Genomic DNA, 19,022 nt, shown 5'->3' with positions numbered 1-19,022 from the left:
TCAGAATTTAAAAATACAAGCGGTGTAAGAGAAAAACAATTGACGTGTCAAAAGGAGCAGTTGCTAATTCTGTTTCAGGGCTACCTCTGTTGCCCTCTGTGGCTAATCAAAAGATGTTTATCTTCTCCAAAAGAAGATAAGGAGAGAGAAGATTTTAAAAAAAGAAACAGAAAAATTAATAAGTTGGGAAGAGCTTAGTAAGGATGATTCTATAAACTTATGTTAGCATCCACCATCGGAAGAAGAAAAAGCGTAGAAACAATGATAACACCATTGTATTCATGGAAATTAAAAAGCAAAATTAAGTTTAAGGAAGTTAGAAATACAAATGACTGTATCAAACAAGAAGAGACCCTTACATTGTCCAAAACAGACACTTACTTGTGCATTTATTATTTTTATTTATTAAATTTATACGCCACCCATCTCGGAGTTTATCTGGCTTTTATTATTATTTACAAATAATTCAGGGCAGCAAAAATACATAATATTCCTTCCTTTTCCTAGTTTCAAAACAACAACAAACCTGTGAGGTGGAGTGGGCTGAGAGAGAGAGAGACAGGCCCAAAGTCATTCAAGCCAGTTTTTCATGCCTAAGGTGGAACTACAACTCAGGGTCTCCTAGTTGCTTTTTTTTTTTTCATTAGGGGAAGGGGCTCCCGCCTTTCTTCTATTCTCCACCATTCACTTGTAACCCAAGAAGCTTCTTGAATGAGAAGCAAAACGTTTTCAAGGGAAAAAAACCAAGAAATTCCAGTTGCCTTTTGAAAAGCACCTCTGGTCAGTTAGAAGGAGACCAGCTTGGAATAAAACCAGGAAAGACAGTTGCACAGAATGCCTTACCATTTGGAAAAGATCCTACGGCAGCAGAAGGAACTCCAGCGTAAATGCCACGGAAGCCACCAGCCTTTCTAAATCCTTGGGGACTCTGCAGTCTAGTTTTGACGGTATCCAAAGGAAATAATGTCAGGTCCACACACACACCAGCCAGCCCGCCAGCCTTCACAAAATAAACAAGCAAGGGGGGAAAAAAAACATCCTTAATATTAACAAAACAACAACAACAGTGATTTGTCAGCGGTGAAGAACACATACTAAATCAGCCTTTGATACGGATGGTTCAGTACTTCAGTTCCTACTCTGTTCTGAGCCACTAAGTAATTCCACATCACCATTTTTAAAATAGGAATCAAACAGACAATTTTTCAAACAAAACAAAAATTAAGAAGAATGATCATTAATGCTAGAGAATGAAAGTTTAATTAATATGTTTAACTTGTAGCTATCCAGAATCATTACTGTCCCACTCTGATAGCAATAGCAATAGCACCTAGACTTACCGTATTTGCCGGCGTATAAGACGACCCGGCATATAAGACGACCCCCCACCACCACCGGAAACGCCCTCCAGAAATCCCCGGGGCTGCAGCGGCAGGGCAGAGTGCCAGGGGCCGTGGGAAGAGCAGGAAGGCTGCAGCCTCGGGCGGAGCGAGGCGAGCGGGATGAAGCGAAGCGACGCAGGGGATCCAGGAAGCCATAGGCGCCTTCGCTGCGTCCAACAAGCATCCGAAGCCGGCAGTGGATATACCGGCGTATAAGACGACCCCCCACTTGGAGGCATGTTTTTCGGGGCAGAAAAGTCATCTTATACGCCGGCAAATACGGTATATACTGCTTTACAGTGCTTTACAACCCTCTCTAAGAGGTTTACAGAGTCAGCCTATGGCCCCCAACAATCTGGGTCCTCATTTCACCCACCCCAGAAGGATGGAAGGCTGAGTCAATCCTGAGCCCGGTGAAATCTGAACTGCCAAATTGCAGGCAGCCAGCAGGCAGCAGAAGTAGCCTGCAGTACTGCACTCTAACCACTGTGCCACCATGGCTCATGATCTGTCTAAAAGGGGGTTTAACAATAAAAATAACAAAAGATACAAACAAATTAAAAATACTGTCCAATATGATACAACAGGACATGTGGAAACAACACTCCAGAGGTAAGTACTTGTACTGAATATTTGAAAATAAAATAAATGAAAGTTATAAATATAAATAGTGTCATTTGGGAAGAAAAATAATTAACTTGACATTCTATCATTACTTTATTTGGACTTAATTGTTCTTCTCTAGGTTGGGTAAAATGACAGAAGCAAATCAGCTATTCCAATATTGATGGTAAAATCCAGAAAAGCTCATTACAATATGCAAACATAATGTCAACATGATGTGTCATTAGCACAAGAAACAGTTCTGAAATATAAATATGCAGCACTAACAACCATAAGACATGATCAGATAGCTAACATTTATCCACTGACAAAATTGTGCTAAACCTAAATTATAAAGTCTTTACTGACTGCTTCTGTCTCAGCTGTCTCAGACAGAGGAGAGATTAAGGGACAAAAAGTGTAACTTCCATAAAGTGGGTGGGTGGAAAGCATCAGATTAAAGACACAGGGTTTAAAAAATGCTTTTGTGGTGCAGATTAAAGACACAGGGTTTAAATGCTTTTGTGGTGCAGAGGTCATATTTTATAATAACTGCCATGTGTAATTTGCAAGATTTTTCACTTTTTTGAAACAAGAAATCTTAAATCCCTATAGATTCTCAATCATCCATGGTTGTCCCAACGGCTTTTCCGAAAAGTAATTGGACTTTCTTAGTTTATTTATTTATAAAATAAAATTTATTGGCCACCCATTTTACCAGAGTAACTCTGGGTAGTTTACAAACATTTTGCTTCTAATCCAAGAAGGGAACGTGGGGAATGGAAGGATTTATATTTTTTGCAGTCATCTGCAGCGTGCTAATTCCCAGAAAGTCAAGTGGCCTTTTGGAAAAGTACCTTTAGTCTTAAATTTGAAAATTGACTTAATTACCAAGCGTAGCTCAAGTTTCTCCATTTAGTATAAAAAACTCATTCACCATGAACCATCTACCACACACAACCCCAAATGTTAACTTCAGCTGCCGACAACCAAGAGTTGCCAAGTACTTTTATCTTTTTTTTTTGTTTTTAATTTTATATTATTTCATGTTCATCTTTTTCTTATGTGAAAATCTTTAACATTTATTTTAAAAAAGATTCATGATGACTTAGAAAATCCTTAAAGCAATTAATATCAGTAACAAACTCACAAAACAGGTCCCAACATCCATATTAAATGGCCACACTAACTTTAGAAGTGCCATTTAATTAAAAATTCTGCATAAGAGCACAACTTTGAATTCCTTCCTGAATGCAGTACCAACCAAGCATAAATTGAAAAAAAATATCAAGATCTGGTATTCCTCCGCAAATTTCCAGCAGTGGAGAAACTCTCAATATCCTATCTGGGGACAAACATAAGTCGATGGATGAATTCTGAAAGAAGCAGTTCTACAAATGTGTAGGGCAATGAAACAATATGATAAATTAAGACAAACATTCTGAATTATGTTCAGAAGGCTACAGGGAGCTAATGCAGGGGACCCAAAATGGATAATATAGCTTTTAGGTGCCATTATCATTGCTTTCTATATCAACTCAGCTTCTGAGTTGTCTTCAAAGGCAACCTCAAGCATAGAGCACTGCAGAAGTCAATCTTAGAGGTAAGTATCTGCTATTCAATACCCCAAATTGGGCAAAACACCCACAAGCATTTGCCTATCTAGCAGTAAGTCTAGAGGAGTCTCAAGTACAAATAGCAATAGCAATAGTACTTAGACTTATGTACCGCTTCACAGTGGTTTATTGCCCTCTCTAAGCAGTTTACAGTCAGCAGAAGTAGCCTGCAGAACTGCATTCTAACCACTGCACCACCTCGGCTCTTAATGATTTGTTTCCCATCCAAAGTTATAAGAAAGGCAAAGCACCTCTGCTTATTGGAATTAAACTCAGTTGTTTTCCATCCAGTCCTTGCAGAATCCAGACCCTTGGCTCAACACTTCTATTATACCCACTACCTGGGATGGGTATCATCAATAACCCAATGACACCTCAAAATAATCCAATATCTTGATGGATGACAGCCCAGACTAATTCAGGAAATTCTCACAGAAAGGCGCAAAGGATTTATCAAAGAAAAATGAAAAAGCACCAAGCAACTGTCATTAATTTTAGTTCAGATAGAATTAGTTTGCCTTGTATTGTTGGGTTCTTTCACAGCAGAAGTCAAGGATGGTCATCTTCAGCCATGATATCTCATTCAAAAAGTGCTCACTGGTTTCAGTTAAAATTTTAATCAATAAGTTAATTACTCTTTTAATCTGCTTGGCTATTTTGCATGCATTGATTTCACTACCCGCTATCCTTTTAGCTCTTTCTCCATCAGGATTCTTATCTGGAGCAAGTGATTAAGAGAAGAAAAAGAAAATTGATCTGGTTTTAATCTAGCCATCTGGCAAAAGCATGAATCAAAAGTCACTAATTGGTTCTTTGGATTTGAAACTTTTGTATCTTATACGTAATTTAAATTCATGAAGTAGCTAATGTGGAGCATCTGCCAGAGAGTACAAATACCTAGATGCCTATTTTAACTGTGGAAAACAATAATGATTTTTGGACAGCAAAGGAACATTGATACCCTTTCTGGAACTACTTTTATACTTCTAAAAGTGAGAAATAGAAAGCTTTGCACAGAATTTGATTTTTTTAATGCCATTTCATTACTTTTGGACAGCCTGAGACAGTTTTTAGACACCCAAATACCTGGAAAAAGGTTTAATATGTTCATATTCTTTTGAACAATATGTTGACTACATGAAAACTGACAAAACAGATACTTCTTAATGAAGGAATAAATTTACCATGGTTAATCTATTTGTAAACAACCAGAAAAGTAAAAAGCCATCATACAAAAGGAGGAACTTTGAAAAAGATAACAGAATTTAAAATACCTACAAAGAATTAAAATCATTTTTAAGACACATAATTACAAATTGCTAATTAAACATGATATGCAGACAGAGCAAATAATAAACGATATGATTAAAGGCATGCAAAATGTCAAAAAAGCAATAGTCACAGATCAATGGAAGAAGTCAATAACATTTATACCAAGCTATATAGTCTTAGGGAAAATTTGGTGCAAAATGAAACATGGCATATAACTCTGTTAACAACTGTCAGGATAGATAAATCAGCCTCCCAGAGTCACATGGTTGAGTTGGGTGGATATAGAAATCAACCAACCAATCAATCAAATAAATAAACTGACAAGAAATGTTAGAAATGTCACAACAAAAAAGAATGCTTTATCATATGTAGTGGTTAATGTAAAAATCCTCAAAAGTATTGGAAAGAAATGCCCTAAAGTTCAGAAATTAAAATTGATTTAAAACCACAAATATTTTTAGCAAATGTGATCTAAGAGAAAACAAATGAAAGGCATCATCAGACTTACCGTTAACATACAGAAACATATGGCTCCATAGTCATTCAGTGGTTTGCAGTATTGATTAAAATAGAGCAACTATGAATAACAGTTATGAATCATGGCTCCAATTTATTGATACTTGTGATGTGCAAATACAGTATATTTCTTGTATATTTTGGGGTTTTTTTCTTCTATAACTTTATATAGTCTACTTTTAGTTTTTTGTGTTTGATTATGTGTCATCAAATGGCTGCCAACTCTTAACAACTTCATAGATTCTCCATGATTATATGTCTGTAACCTAATCTTTAAGGTCTTCCAACAATACAACAGCAGGGATCATAGATATGGCTGACCTCTAGGTTCAAAGATACATTATTGTGCAGTTCATGCATGGACACTGGGCAGCCCTGCGGTTAAGTTACCCCAGTGTCCATACATGAACTACACAACAATATATCATCTTTGAACCCAAAGGTTGACCATATCCCTGCTGTTGTCTTGTTGGAAGACTTTAAAGATTAGGACATTAAAGATTAGAAAGCACAAATGAGGGTGCTGAAAGTTCATTATTGTAATAACTGTGGGTATTATTTTTATAAGACTGAGACACTACCTATTGCATGATCTTACACATATTTTCTTTCCAATATGCCTGCCATATCACAGTGAATTCAGATGCATTTATTTTTAAACAATATGCAAGTAATATCATACCATAAGCCTCTAAGTGGATAAACCCATTAAATCTTCAGTGCCTTCTAAGCACAATAATATGCAGAAGGCTGAATAGTGGGCATATTCAATTAATTACAGTTCTCATTAGAGCTTCACATACAATTCATCAGGACGGAACTAAATTATTATTACTGATACATGATGTGTTTGTAATCTGTTTACAACAAAGATGTCTTCTAATCAAACTTAACTTCAGATGATTACAAAGGCACACATGGAAGTTTTCTTTGCAACAATACAGATATGTCATGTTTTTTTCAACATTCTTTTTAGCAATCCCAAATCCTTGAAATAACTTGGTGTCCTATCAAAATGCTAATCAGGATTCACAGTATTTAGCTTTTGACCCCAGACAGTGCTGCCATCTGCTGAACCTATCATATTTGATATGATGCAAGAATTATTTCTAAACTGCTCTTGTGCAAGAAGATAGCTTACCAACAGCATAATTAGGAAACTTGTTCAATGTCAAAAAGCTCTGTGTCAAAAAGAAACTCAGTTCATTCTAAATCCAGTAATTCAAAATACCTTAACGTGGTCCCTTCATAGTATGTATGGAATATGCATGTTTTTAGCCCTTGTTTTCACTAAGCTACCAGATCTGAGCTGCAAAAAATCCGGATGACAGCAAAAAAGACTCCCACTGGGGAGTTCACATTTTTGCTCCATTCCTTTCCACTTTGCATATGTACCTTTTAAACCTTTTAAACCGTGAAGGTGTCAGCAAAATGCCCCGCACACCAGTTGGGGAATCTATGCAAAATCAGCCGATCGTGGAGGTTTCAAAAGAGTTTAGCAGGCACAGGGCTATGCAGTTTAAAACTCATAATTAAAAGATCTCGTCTTCAAAGCCTTTTCAGGGGTTTTTCCTACTGGATCTTCCACCGATAACCAAGTTTATCTAGTGCAGACTGTAAGTCTTCTTCACTCACCACAAGGGAGACCCAGAAATCCCCACGATCCATGCGTGCTCAGAAAACCATGGAGACGCGGCACTACATTGCAACCTTGCTTCCCATGGGCGCAGCCATATTGGAAGGCCGCCCCGCCTCTCTTAGTATCATGTGAACAGTTGCTGCTCCGAAACGCTAGCAGATTTTTTTTTCCAGGGGCGCATGCGCGCTGCCGACAAGTACTTAACCTTTCGCGTGTCTTTCATCGCTTCGTAATAGGTGTTGCTTCAGAAGTGCATTAGGGGCACGGCTATTGGGGAAGTGTGTGGAAATGCTCAAATCGTGGCAATGGAGATTTCTAAATATTGTATGAATATTCAGTTTTGCCTGCGCGCAACAGAAAGCGCGTTTTTCAAGTCTTTTTGCAGAGAAGAAATGCTATTTGTAAGGCAATGCAGAGGAAAGTAAGCAAATTATCTCGCTCCCTTGTCCAAATCAGTTTTTCAAGCAACTTTAAGATGTGTGGACTTCAACTCCCAGAATTCCTCAGCCTTTATTTAAGACTCCAAACATCTTAAAAGTTGCTGAGGTTGAGGAAACAACTACTTTAAACTCCAAAAGAGGTGGCAGCAAAGGGATACTGGTAAGCTGAGCAATTGTGCAGGTGTTTGCAGCCCATATATGGTAGCTGTACACCTCCATTTAGTGTTTCAAATTGCCAGCAATTATTATTTTTCCCTTCAATAACACTGATGCTTCCAATTGGCTTGTTTTCTTTTATTCTTGGTTGTAAACATTTCCTAAGGTTAAAAAGCCAAACGCTTTCCCTATGTAAACAAAGATATATTGACAGCAGTGAAATAGTACATGTGGGATACAACGTTTAATTATAACACAAAGGGGAATTTGTTTTTCTTGCTTGAAGCTGATAAATGATATGTACTGAGTGCTGTGACTATAATCTTCAATTAATTCATGCCCAGTCCTACAAAAGCCTTCCCCCAACCCACAAACGGTGGAAACAGCTGTTAGAGCCTAGTTGCACAACCATCTGTGAGAGAAAACCCATAATTAGTTATGATTACAGTAGATGTTGGAGAGATGCATTTTGTAGAGCAGCAGCATTTTCAATACTTAGTCTTAGCCCATACACAGCAGGTACCTCGCTGTGGTAGGATCAACAAACTAAAATTACCTGTTAGCACTTTTTCTGTTCCAGATAAGATATGCAGAGGGCAGAAAGGCAGTAAAAACAAGCCACAAAAATTAAAGGCATGAGAGAAGAAAATAAAATTGCCAATATCATTCCCCATGCTTCTTTGTAGCTTTTTATGTTTGCTTTAACTATATCCACGTGCTGCTTTATACACTGCCTTTTGCCCTCTAAATTTCTCACCTGTTTGTCAGCCTCCTCCAACCACAACTTGTCATATTAAAAAGAATGCATAGCTTCTTCAGAGAACAGTTCAATATTGTGAAAAGATCCTTCAGTCTAATGTTATGACACCATAAGGAAGGGAATGCTGGTAGTAACAACCTAAATGAGTTAGAACACAACAACATCAGAATTACCCTGGGATGTTTTGTTTTTAAAATAAAGAGACTGAAACCTTGAAATAAATTTTGCAAGATAGTAATAAACCTGTGAGGTGGAGCTATACAGGGAGAGCTAAACCTGTGAGGTGGAGTTATCCTGTGGTTACTATGGCAATTGGAACCAGGATTGCCATTGGTTAGCAAAGCAATCATAAAGCACAACATCACATGACCTCATCATTTAGTGATGGCGGTCCTGGTTGCCCTCATAAACCCAGGACCCCACAAGTTATTAAATGTCCCAGACAAAGAGTGCAGTGGTGCCATGGGGAAGTGGATACCATGGATAGAAACTACGGAGTTGGGAAACCATCAGAACCTGCTCAAGTTGGGGGAGGCATGGGAAGGGCTGATGGAGGCTACACAGAGGTCAGAGGAGATCATGGGTGGATGGAGAGGAACAGAAAGTCATAAATGGCAATCACAAGACTGTAGCTTACTGTGACATTATCATCACAAGCCAGTCACCCAAGCCCCTGGACCACAATCATCTGTGGGGTTCTGTGACAGCTTGAACTTTGAGGATGTATCACAAGCCTACTTTTTTGCAACACCATAACTTTGAACATTCCCTGAATGAATGGACATAAACCAAGGACTACCTGTGGGGGGTACATTTATTCCCTGATGCCCAATGCTTTTAGAATTCTGGAAGTTGAAGTCTACATGTTTTAAAAGTTGCCAAGGTTGGATACTCCTGCATTACACATTCTGCTAAGGAAACGCCCAAAAAATATATAGGGAAGAAATATCCATGCTGGTTACATGTAGTTTATAATAAAGTACATGGATGCAGTTTAAAATATGGTTTAGGGTCAACAAGTTGTATTAAATAAGAAATAAGTATTTTGAGAAGAGCTTTGAAGGAAATGAGCATTTTCTACTTCTATGCTCTAAGGGCATTTATTTTATTTCCTTTTTATTTTAATTTAGTCAACAGACAATTTTGAATAATGCAGCAATAAAAAATAAAATCATTCACTTTTATATAGTGCATAATCAACAGAGTGACAAGCAGATCTTTCCATAATGGGAAGTTCCTCTGATCAAGTCTTTTTCAATTATCTGAACAGTCTTTTCATCTGAAGCTGATAGACAGCTGAAATTGGACTAAGATTTATTAACTTTGCTGAAGGATTTTCTCATATTTGCTTTGGCTGAATTATAAAAAAAATATTTATAAACAGACTGGTTAAGAGAAATGAAATCTGCCATAGCTGCTGGCAGTGACTGATTTAGCAGCTAAATGATGACCATTAAAGAGATGGAATTTTGAAAGAAATTTCATACATGAAAAGAATCCCATTTATTCCTGTGCATTGAGCAGAAATCAGACCTGGTAAACTTTGGTTAGTAAATCTATTTACATCACAGCTCTCTGTTAACAATCTGAGGATGTTAGTATCAGAACATCAAACTCTGCTTTAATAGGTTCATCTTATTCAGAAAGAATTTATCTAGATATGTCTTATGTAAAATGTGTATCTAATTTCTAAGCCCACTACAGTTTCTTAGAAAGTGACAACAGGATGAAAGAGTTGGAAGGGAACCTGGAGGTCTTCTAGTTCGCTTCCTCCAACCACAACTTCTCATACAAGGGTGGGATGCTACTGGTTCTGCCGGGTTCTATAGAACTGGTAGCTCTGAAAAGCAGCAGACACTGAACCAGTTCTGTGTTTGCTGCTGTTTGGCCCACCCGCCCGCCTGGGCTCTTACCTGTCCTTTATTTCCTGCTTTTTCAACCTCAGCTGCTTTGCGTGGCACAGCTGAGGTTGAAAAAGCAGGGGGAAAGTGGCTTTTCAAACGCTGCGCACCTGCGTGTAGCGCTTCTCAGCTGTCCAGGCAGCAGAGCCTAAGGTTGTTTTACACACACACGCAAAATGTAGTCACCGAACGGATAGTAACACTGGTTGAATCCCACCCCTGGAGACCCTATGCCATTTCAGACAAATGGTTGTCCACTCTCTTTTTAAAAACCTCCAGTGATGAAGCACCCACAACTTCTGAAGGCAAGCCATTCCATTGATTAAGTGTTCTGTCAGGAAATTTCTTCTTATTTCTAGGCTGATCCTCTCTTTGATTAGTTTCCACCCATTGCTTCTTGTTCTGTTCTTCTTCTTGTTGCTTTGGAGAATTTGGCCTCTTCTTTGTGGCAGTCCCTTAGATATGGGGATGCTGCTATCATGTCACCCCTAGTCCTTTTCATTAAGTTAGACATACACAATTCCTGCAGCCTCTTTTTGTATGTTTTTAATGTCCAGTCCCTTAATAAATTTGTGTTGCTCTTCTCTGTACTCTTTCTAGAGTCTCAAAATCTGCAAACTGTTTGAAAGATGAACATTCAATTTTGCTTATATGATGGTTATCACCATTGTCAAACCAACCAACCCCCCTCCAACCCTGCCAAAAACTCTAGTTAGAAGAGTGGGAACTTTGACTGGATAGTTGTGTCTTTTCTACAAGGTTGAGTTGAATAAAGATACGAGGATTAGAATATTAACCTTGCATTTACACTACACATGTCTGCACAAAGCTGGTATAAAAAAAATTAGTTGCAACGACAAGATGAAAACACTGTTTTATTTATTTATTTATTTAATTCATATGCCAGGGTTCTGATGAAAGCAAGATTAGGCTGTCATTTCACAAAATCTGCCCTTTTGTATGTGCCACAAGGCTACTTTTAATCAATCTGACACCCTCTTCTCCTCTTTCTTCCTACTCTCCTAAGGATATCTGTGAAGATCCTTTCCCTTGTCTATCTTACAATTTGCCCTTAGAGGTCAAAAAAGCTTATAGGTATAAAGAAATGACACAATGCGCAACAGATGTCCTATGTCCTAATTTACTCTTTTCTAAGCAAGAGCTGTCCAGGACACTGGAATTACAGCTCCCTGGATTTTAAATCAGCATACAAGTTGTCATTCCCGTTGTTGGCATCAGTATGCGGAAAGAGTCTAATTACCACTAAACTCCCAACCGATATTTTTCTGAGATTATGTTATTTCATGGATTTAGTGATGCTCCTCAATTCAGAATGAACTCTTCTCTTGGACTAATTCGCATGCACTGAGCGCACCATGGTTACAAATTTAAAATAAATATTTTAATTGGTTATGTTTTTATAAATGCAAATCTCAATTAAAAAGTTGAGTACAACTTTTTTTTGTACTCAATATCATGCAGATAGAAAATTGCTACTATCCTACTTTTATAGGGTAATGATTTTTTATGCTGACACGAGATTCAGAAATGTTGATTAAAACCAATAGTGGAAATCCATACTTTACTACCATAGTGTAGTATATGCATTTAATAACTCTGGTCAAGGAGTACTATTGACTGATGATCAGGGAACTGCTTTTGTTTATAAAATCATCTTGCAAAGAATCTTTGGGGGGAGGGGAGGATAGCTGGTGAAAAGTAAGAAGAGTGGAGTGATTTGGCTAAAGTACTAATTGTGGTAAATATAATCCAAACAGATGGGAGAAAACAGCCATCCAGTCAGCTAATGGCTCCTCCAAGCATTTGACAGTAGAAACACCTGTTTCAGAACTCATAAAGAAAAAATGATTAATGAATAGGTCATATTTTCATAATTAGAAAAGATCTGGGGTTCTACAGCTTATTATCTCTGTTTGAGATTTCTTTCCTGGATGCCTGGTTAATCTGAGACTAATTTTCCAAGTATTAGGTAGGCTTCTGTCCACTGACTTGAGCTCTGAGACAAAATTTAAGGTAAAAACTGCTAATGGATAACTGAAACAATGAAATACATTTCCTGAGATGAAGCCCTCCAAGGACAGAGATGGAGAAAGGTTTGGTCTCGATGGATGAGATCCAATTTCAAAATCCCTTTCTTGGCTATCTTAACATCTCTATACTCTAGTTGCTGCTTCTCTAGTGTACATTGAGAGGTGAAATAATTCCAGAGATGTATTGGGGTATGTCAAGAAAGGTGTTTTTTAATTTTTTTTAAAAAATATGCTGCCAACCTAGTAGCACAACTATATCCATTCTGAAGTTATACAGATTTTTTTTCTTTTCTTGCATGAAAATTACATTTGGTTGTTCATTGTACGCTATGACTATCATTAAGTGTTGTACGTTATGATTCTTGATTCTTAATGAATGTACCTTTTCTTTATGTATACTGAGAGTATTTACACCAAGACAAATTCCTTGTGTGTCCAATCACACTTGGCCAATAAAGTATTCTATTCTATTCTGTTCTGTTCTATTCTATTCTATTCTAAATAAGGGAGGATTTTTCTTTATAAAAAAAGTTCACTTACAACCCTGATGTATTTATTTAGCCTTTCTGGCATGACCTCAACAGGATTAAAATGGAGATTAATTTTCTTGCACTGGTTTAAACATTAATGATTTCAGTGAATTTTTAAAAAATCCTATATAATGAGAAATCTGCCTTATGCAAAGTCTTGGCTTTAGCTCTGAATAGGCTTCTGAAATTGACAAGAAAATGAAATGTTTGATATGACTGGATGAATTAAGTACTACAGAATTGAACTTGACTCCTGATGACTGCATAGAAACATGTCTGCTGTATTTATTTGCCTCTTATAATACATTTTTTTAGTTCTTCCAAGGATATGCCAACTGATCACATTTATCATCATCTATGGTTTTCTATTCTTCCTCTCTTCAAAAGCCTATGAAGTATGATTTTTTCCCCCCTGGTTTTTCTATTCACATAATTTCCTCAAAGTATGTGAGTTTTCTACTTGCTGTTTATCAGTACATGGTGCACATTGATCCACCAAGTCTGCCAGACATTTGAAGACAGAAGAACAACCATAGCACAAGTGAAGTGAGCACTCCAAAGCCAGAGCTGCAAATGCTGCAATACCTGGTGCTCATACATGCCTGCCTGACATGTGGCAGAACATTTTGTGCCCATATAGGCCTTACCAGCCACCTGCGGACACACCGTGGACAGCCTACAACCTATTAGATGTCAAGGTCCTTTTTGAATACGATGGATGATCAGTGCATAGAAGGCAGTCAGTCTTTAGTTGGCCTAAGAGTGGTTGTTGTTGTTGTTGTTGTTGTTGCAATATCTAGTACTCTCGTCATCCACTTTCAAATTTTATAAGTCATAATTAGAAGTTATCTATACTTTTGTTATTTTTTTTAGAACGTCCAATTTAGCCATGTATTATGGAAAGGTCATAACTTTAGCTATTAGCAATAGCACTTAGACTTATATGTCGCTTCACAGTGCTTTACAGCCATCTGTAAGAGCTTTTACAGAATCAGCATATTGCCCCCAACAATCTGGGTCCTCGTTTTACCAACTTCGGAAAGATGGTAGGCTGAATCAACCTTGAGCTGGTGAGATTCGAACTGCCAAATTGCTGGTAGCCAGCAATTAGCAGAAGTAGCCTGCAGTACTGCATTCTAACCACTTCGCCACCATGGCACTTAGCTATTATGATATTCATTTTCATAGAAATGTACATTGTGATTTTTTTTCCTAATTTGTCATTGCCAGCTAAGGTTAATCTTATCTTTATTTGTATAAAACGCCTCCCGTCTCTATTATTTTATCAAAATAAAAGTACTACCTTCACTTCTTTATTGTCAATTACACATTCACTGAACATGCTGGCTGATATTATTCATAGTATTGTATTAATATTTTTGCATGCTGCCCATTCTCTAAAGCTCTGAGCAGCTAACAATTAGGAGTTAGCAAAAAAATGAGCAAAAAAACTCTCTGGAAATAATGTGACAAAAATCTGAATATATCAGAACAATGTAAATAAAAAGTGAAAGAAACATATATCTGCCAGTTTATCTTCTCAATATTTAACAATAGCCCAGAATTTTCACTTTCTATTTTCCATTTTTACTTTCAAATTAGTTTGAACTCTTTTTTTTTAACTTTTGATTAACAATATGGTATTGTATGTTCCAAACAAGTAGTGTTTTATTTCAGCTGTTATTTGCTTAATCCTTTTCTCTGCATACACTGTTTACTCTCATGGATATTAATATATGTATGTACTTCTCCTATCCTTTTCTATTAATCTTATAGAATATCAGTGTCTTTTCCTACTCTGAACCACTCTGTTTCTCCAGCTCTTAACAATAATTTCTTGTTTATTGTAACATGTTCTTAGAAAAATAAGCAGGTGAGCATACCAATTAGCCCTAATATAGTGCAACTTCTGGCATGGTTGATACCATGAAACAAACATAAATCTCTAGTATTTTCTTGCTCTTTTCATTATCCATCTTAATATTTTATACATTAGCTAAATGAACTCACTTTTTTCTGCCTGTTCTAAAACTGTTTTGTTCATTTGACATTTCTGTCTTAATACATCACTCTACTCTTTATTTGTAAGTTTGTAAGCAAAATTTCCAAGTTTGAGTAATTAATGCAACTATTTGGTACTTCGCACCTTTCCCCTCTTCTTCAGGTATCTTATACATCAATCTTCTTGAAGCAACACACTCTTATTTCACATTTGTCAACATATCAGCAGGAACACTTAAACTGCTTCTTCTGCAGTTTTAAAATTATTCATTGAGTTATGAATAATTTGTGCCTAGTGTTTTTCGATTCATCAACTAGTCTACTGCTTAATCATGTCTCACTTTCCAGCAAAAACAGTTCTTAAATATTACTAGTTACATGTATATGCTGCCCAGCTCACAATGACTCTGGGTAAGTTACAGGTTCTCTTTCTACGTATCTTTTTGTCAATGTATCATTTAATGTAATAGTTTTATCTTTAGTCACATTTGCCTCTGATAAATTTCTTCCATGATTGTTTTTAAGAATTCTTATCATATGTGTACGTTTACTTGTGTTTTTTATTAGCTTCTTAAAAGGACCTCTTATTTCCCTTTTCTGACCCTAGGGTACTGCTCCATTTGTTGTCATTCTAGACTAAATAGACCTTTCCTTGTCTTTCCTTATTTCGTATTAGTTAAGGTGCTGGCCTAGAAACTAGGAGACCGTGAGCTCTAGTACTTCCTTAGGCATGAAAACCTGCTGAGTAACTTTGGACCAGTTATTCTCTTTCAGTCCAATTCATCTCACAGGGTTACGGTTGTGGGGAAAATAGGAGGAAGGAGTGTTACAGTATAAATGTTTGCTCCCTTGGGTGATTTATAAAGTAAAAAGGTAGGATAAAAATCTAATAAATAAATGTTCTTGTTGTTTAGCATTTCCTTCTTCCATCATTCTTTGGCTATCATAACAGCTTATTCTGGAAACATATGGACTTTTTTTTCCTTTTTGAAATTCTAAGAATACATTTCCACTTTTTTTTTACAGTGTTTTGCTTTTATTTCTTCCTATAGCTCCTCAGATTCAATTTTACAGAAGTTCAGCATGCTAAATCAGACTCCAAGTTGTATCTTGTTGGCACACATACTCTTTAATGGACATTGTTACACTATAGGGGGTAAAATTCTATTTAAATATAATTTAATTGTAATCCATTAAAAAACAAATCAAATTTAGTTTTCATCTCAGCCCAATGCACTATTGAGTATCTATTCTTGCATTCTAATAAGAGCCCATCTATGATCTTCACCCTAAAAATGTTATGCACTGACTGTCAATAGTTCTGCAGATAGTCAGATAGGAATATTTTTACCTTAACTCAAAGGTGGATACTGTAAAGTATATACTGTAAAGCAGTGGTCTCCAACTGGTGGTCTGCAAGAAAATTTTGGTGATCCGTAGAGAACTGTCACCCCCAAAAGCAATTAATCCAGGCTATGCAGGATCAAAAGGCTGCACCGCCCACATGGCCCATGGGAACACAAGGCTTGCGTCACTTGCATTGCAAACTACACGAGATAGAGAGGGAGGGGGGAAAGGCAGAAGGGGGAACTTGCCCCCTCACCCCATGCACCTCACCTGGCCACCGGCTGCTTCTTTCCACTTCTTTCTTCTTCTGCTTTTGATGCATCGCAAGCAAAGTCTTTCTTTGTCTCCCCAAACTTCTGCCAGCAATGAGTCTTTGGGACCCTGCAAAGCATCCTGCTCCAAGAGGCTATGCCGGCAAAGACTCATTTCTCACGGAGTTTGGTGGAGGAGAAAGAAAGACTTCTGCTGCTTCTGCTGCTTTCCTAGCAGGAAGCCCAAAGTCTCTCTCTCCCCTGAGAACGAAGCTGGTGTTGTGGTTCGCCGACAGCAGGTGCGGACGGCTAAGGTCTTGGAGAGTGAGGACTCAGATGAGGGGTCTGCGTGATGCAGGGATGGGGCCAGGACCATCAGGGAGTGGAATGCTGCCTTCAGAGATTGCGGAGGCTGGCAGCAGTGATGAAGAGGTCCCTGAGAAGCCTGTGCCCAGTGCTCATGTGCTCAGGGCTGCTTGAAGGAAAAAGCAGCTGCAGCAGCACGGGTGACTGGGGAGTAAGGCTGCAAGGTAATGGCCCCTCCCTTAAGAGAGAAAAACCAGCTGAGAACCGGAGTTCTTTGCAGGAAGCAAAGAAGCAAAGAAGTTTTTGCACTCAAGCCTTGTGGATGCTCGGAATATCTTGGCTGGTATTTGGAGACTCTTCATGTTTGACATATTTCTTAGTAACTTTATCTAGTGTTCTTGGCAGCCTTGCACAACCTTGGCAAGGCTCATTCTTATCAGAGACAATTAGTTTGAAACAGCCTTTTAACTGGGAAGGAACGGAATTAGTAAAGAATCATTAAAATGTTTTGCTGTTACCTCTGTTTCATGTTTGTTTCCTTGGAACAAGGTTTGGGTCAGAACAGCTGAGTGGTATCCTGCAATGTCAAATAAAGAATGATCGATCGGTAGGAAAATGGGGTGGGAATTTTCTGCAGACTTAGATTTTCCCAGGGTCTCTGTCTGCAGAGACCCTGGGAAAATCCCTAGAAAAAGTATTAACTATTAATTATTATTATTAATAATAATTAATAGTGATATTAATAGTTATTAATAATTAACTATTAAAAATTATAACATACTAGTGAGCTCACAATCCCCTTCTCCACAGCCCAGGGCTTGTTGGATCTGTGATGCAAGCTGGGGGAAGTCAAGGAAACTGTGGTTAACAGCAACCCTACAATTCAGGGTTGATATGACCTTGTAGATTAAAGTTTACAACCCAAGACAAAGTGTTCTTCAAATTTAGCTTCCATTCTAGCCCCTCTGTGATCACCCAATCAAATGAATGAGAGCTAGTGTGGACTAGTAGTTTAAAGGGTGGGCTATGAATAGAAAGATTCAGAGACAAGTTCATGTGCAGCCACAAAAAAACATGGTGCATTATTTCAGGGCAGTCTTCTTAATCTAGCCACAAGGTTGTTGCCATGAGGAAAAATAGGAAGTGGGAGTGCTTTATTCTCCCTCATGAGCTCTTAAATCCCATATTTTTTAGCCAGGTTGATTTTATATTGTTTTTATGATATTGTATTGTATTTGTATTATTAGGAATTATTGGTTTATTTTTTAATATTGTAATATTAAAAATTATTAATATTGCAAGCCACTCAGTTACCATGTGGCAAGGTAAGCGGCTAATACATTTTACCAATAAAAAAATAAATGAACAGTCAGATGGAGATGTAAGGTATTCCAACCTCAGCTCTTGAAAGAATGACAAAATATAATTTTAAAAATAAATAACAGCTGTGTCAAATATTTTCTCTAAATTTTTATTAAAATAATGTGCAAAACTGTGGTGCTTAAATGTTTCAGAAACCCTGGGGCCTTCCTCTTCCATAAATTCAAACCACCCGCAACTATCCTGCCTGACCCACCACATAGAAAATTAGCTAAGCGGATAGGTACTGTGTTTACAGTGATTTAGATGTAATCTATAACATACATCTTTCCTCCCGATCTAATTAATTCCTCTAATAGAATTAATCAGCACCCTAAATACAAGGCTTGCTAGCAATTAAAAAAAATTAAAAATGCTATCTATCCTAAAATACAATTATCCCGACAAACTCAATTACACACCTCAGTTCCTTCTTAAATTGTGTTGCTGACTTGTTTCTTCAAACCAACCTGTGGCTTATTCAAGTTTTGATTGTTAAGTGAAATCACCACTCTCTAAATCAGATGGTGTTTACAAATATATATATATATATATATAGCCAGGGCACTTTATTACCCCCATGGGTGAAGTTAAATTGATACATGGAAACCAAATTAGTAAAGCCAGGCAGAAAGCAGCTTCTTTGGGGGGTTTTCCTCATTCATGTTAATGCCTTTTCTATTAGAAGAACATTTCACCTTCTTCAGGATTTCACAAAGACAAATCACCATTTCAGGCTCTAGAGATCAAAAAGAATTTAGATCCAATCAACAAACATCAGTTACAGATTTTTGAATGGTGGATGTGACGAGTGGAGACTGGTTATTTTCAAATCCAGCTTTGAAAGAGGCAATGTCTTCCTAAGCTGCTGGCTTTCTCTTTGCTTATTCTT

The 19,022-nt window shown here is 37.5% G+C and overlaps 1 protein-coding gene across 2 annotated transcripts in view; it reads right to left on the bottom strand.

Annotated features, from left to right (window-relative positions):
- The window catches only part of SLC25A26 (solute carrier family 25 member 26), a 143,199-nt gene extending 136,041 nt beyond the window's left edge, over positions 1-7,158 (bottom strand). For both annotated transcript variants that reach the window (XM_026679417.2, XM_087954580.1), the window contains exons 1-2: positions 7,025-7,158; positions 844-1,000 (exon numbers count right to left, since the gene is read on the bottom strand). In XM_026679417.2, the coding sequence (XP_026535202.1) occupies positions 844-1,000; positions 7,025-7,057 (190 nt within the window). In that variant the 5' untranslated portion in view covers positions 7,058-7,158. The remainder of the gene's footprint in view (positions 1-843; positions 1,001-7,024) is intronic.
- Between the last annotated feature and the right edge of the window lie 11,864 nt (positions 7,159-19,022).

The sequence above is a fragment of the Notechis scutatus genome, chromosome 2 (genome assembly GCF_049901735.1).
Source record: "Notechis scutatus isolate UNSWTSFEM ecotype Mainland chromosome 2, rNotScu1.2, whole genome shotgun sequence".
Classification (NCBI taxonomy): Eukaryota; Metazoa; Chordata; class Lepidosauria; order Squamata; family Elapidae; genus Notechis; species Notechis scutatus.
The sequence above is the reverse complement of the archived record's forward strand: the minus strand, read 5'-3'. Positions and strand labels throughout refer to the sequence as shown.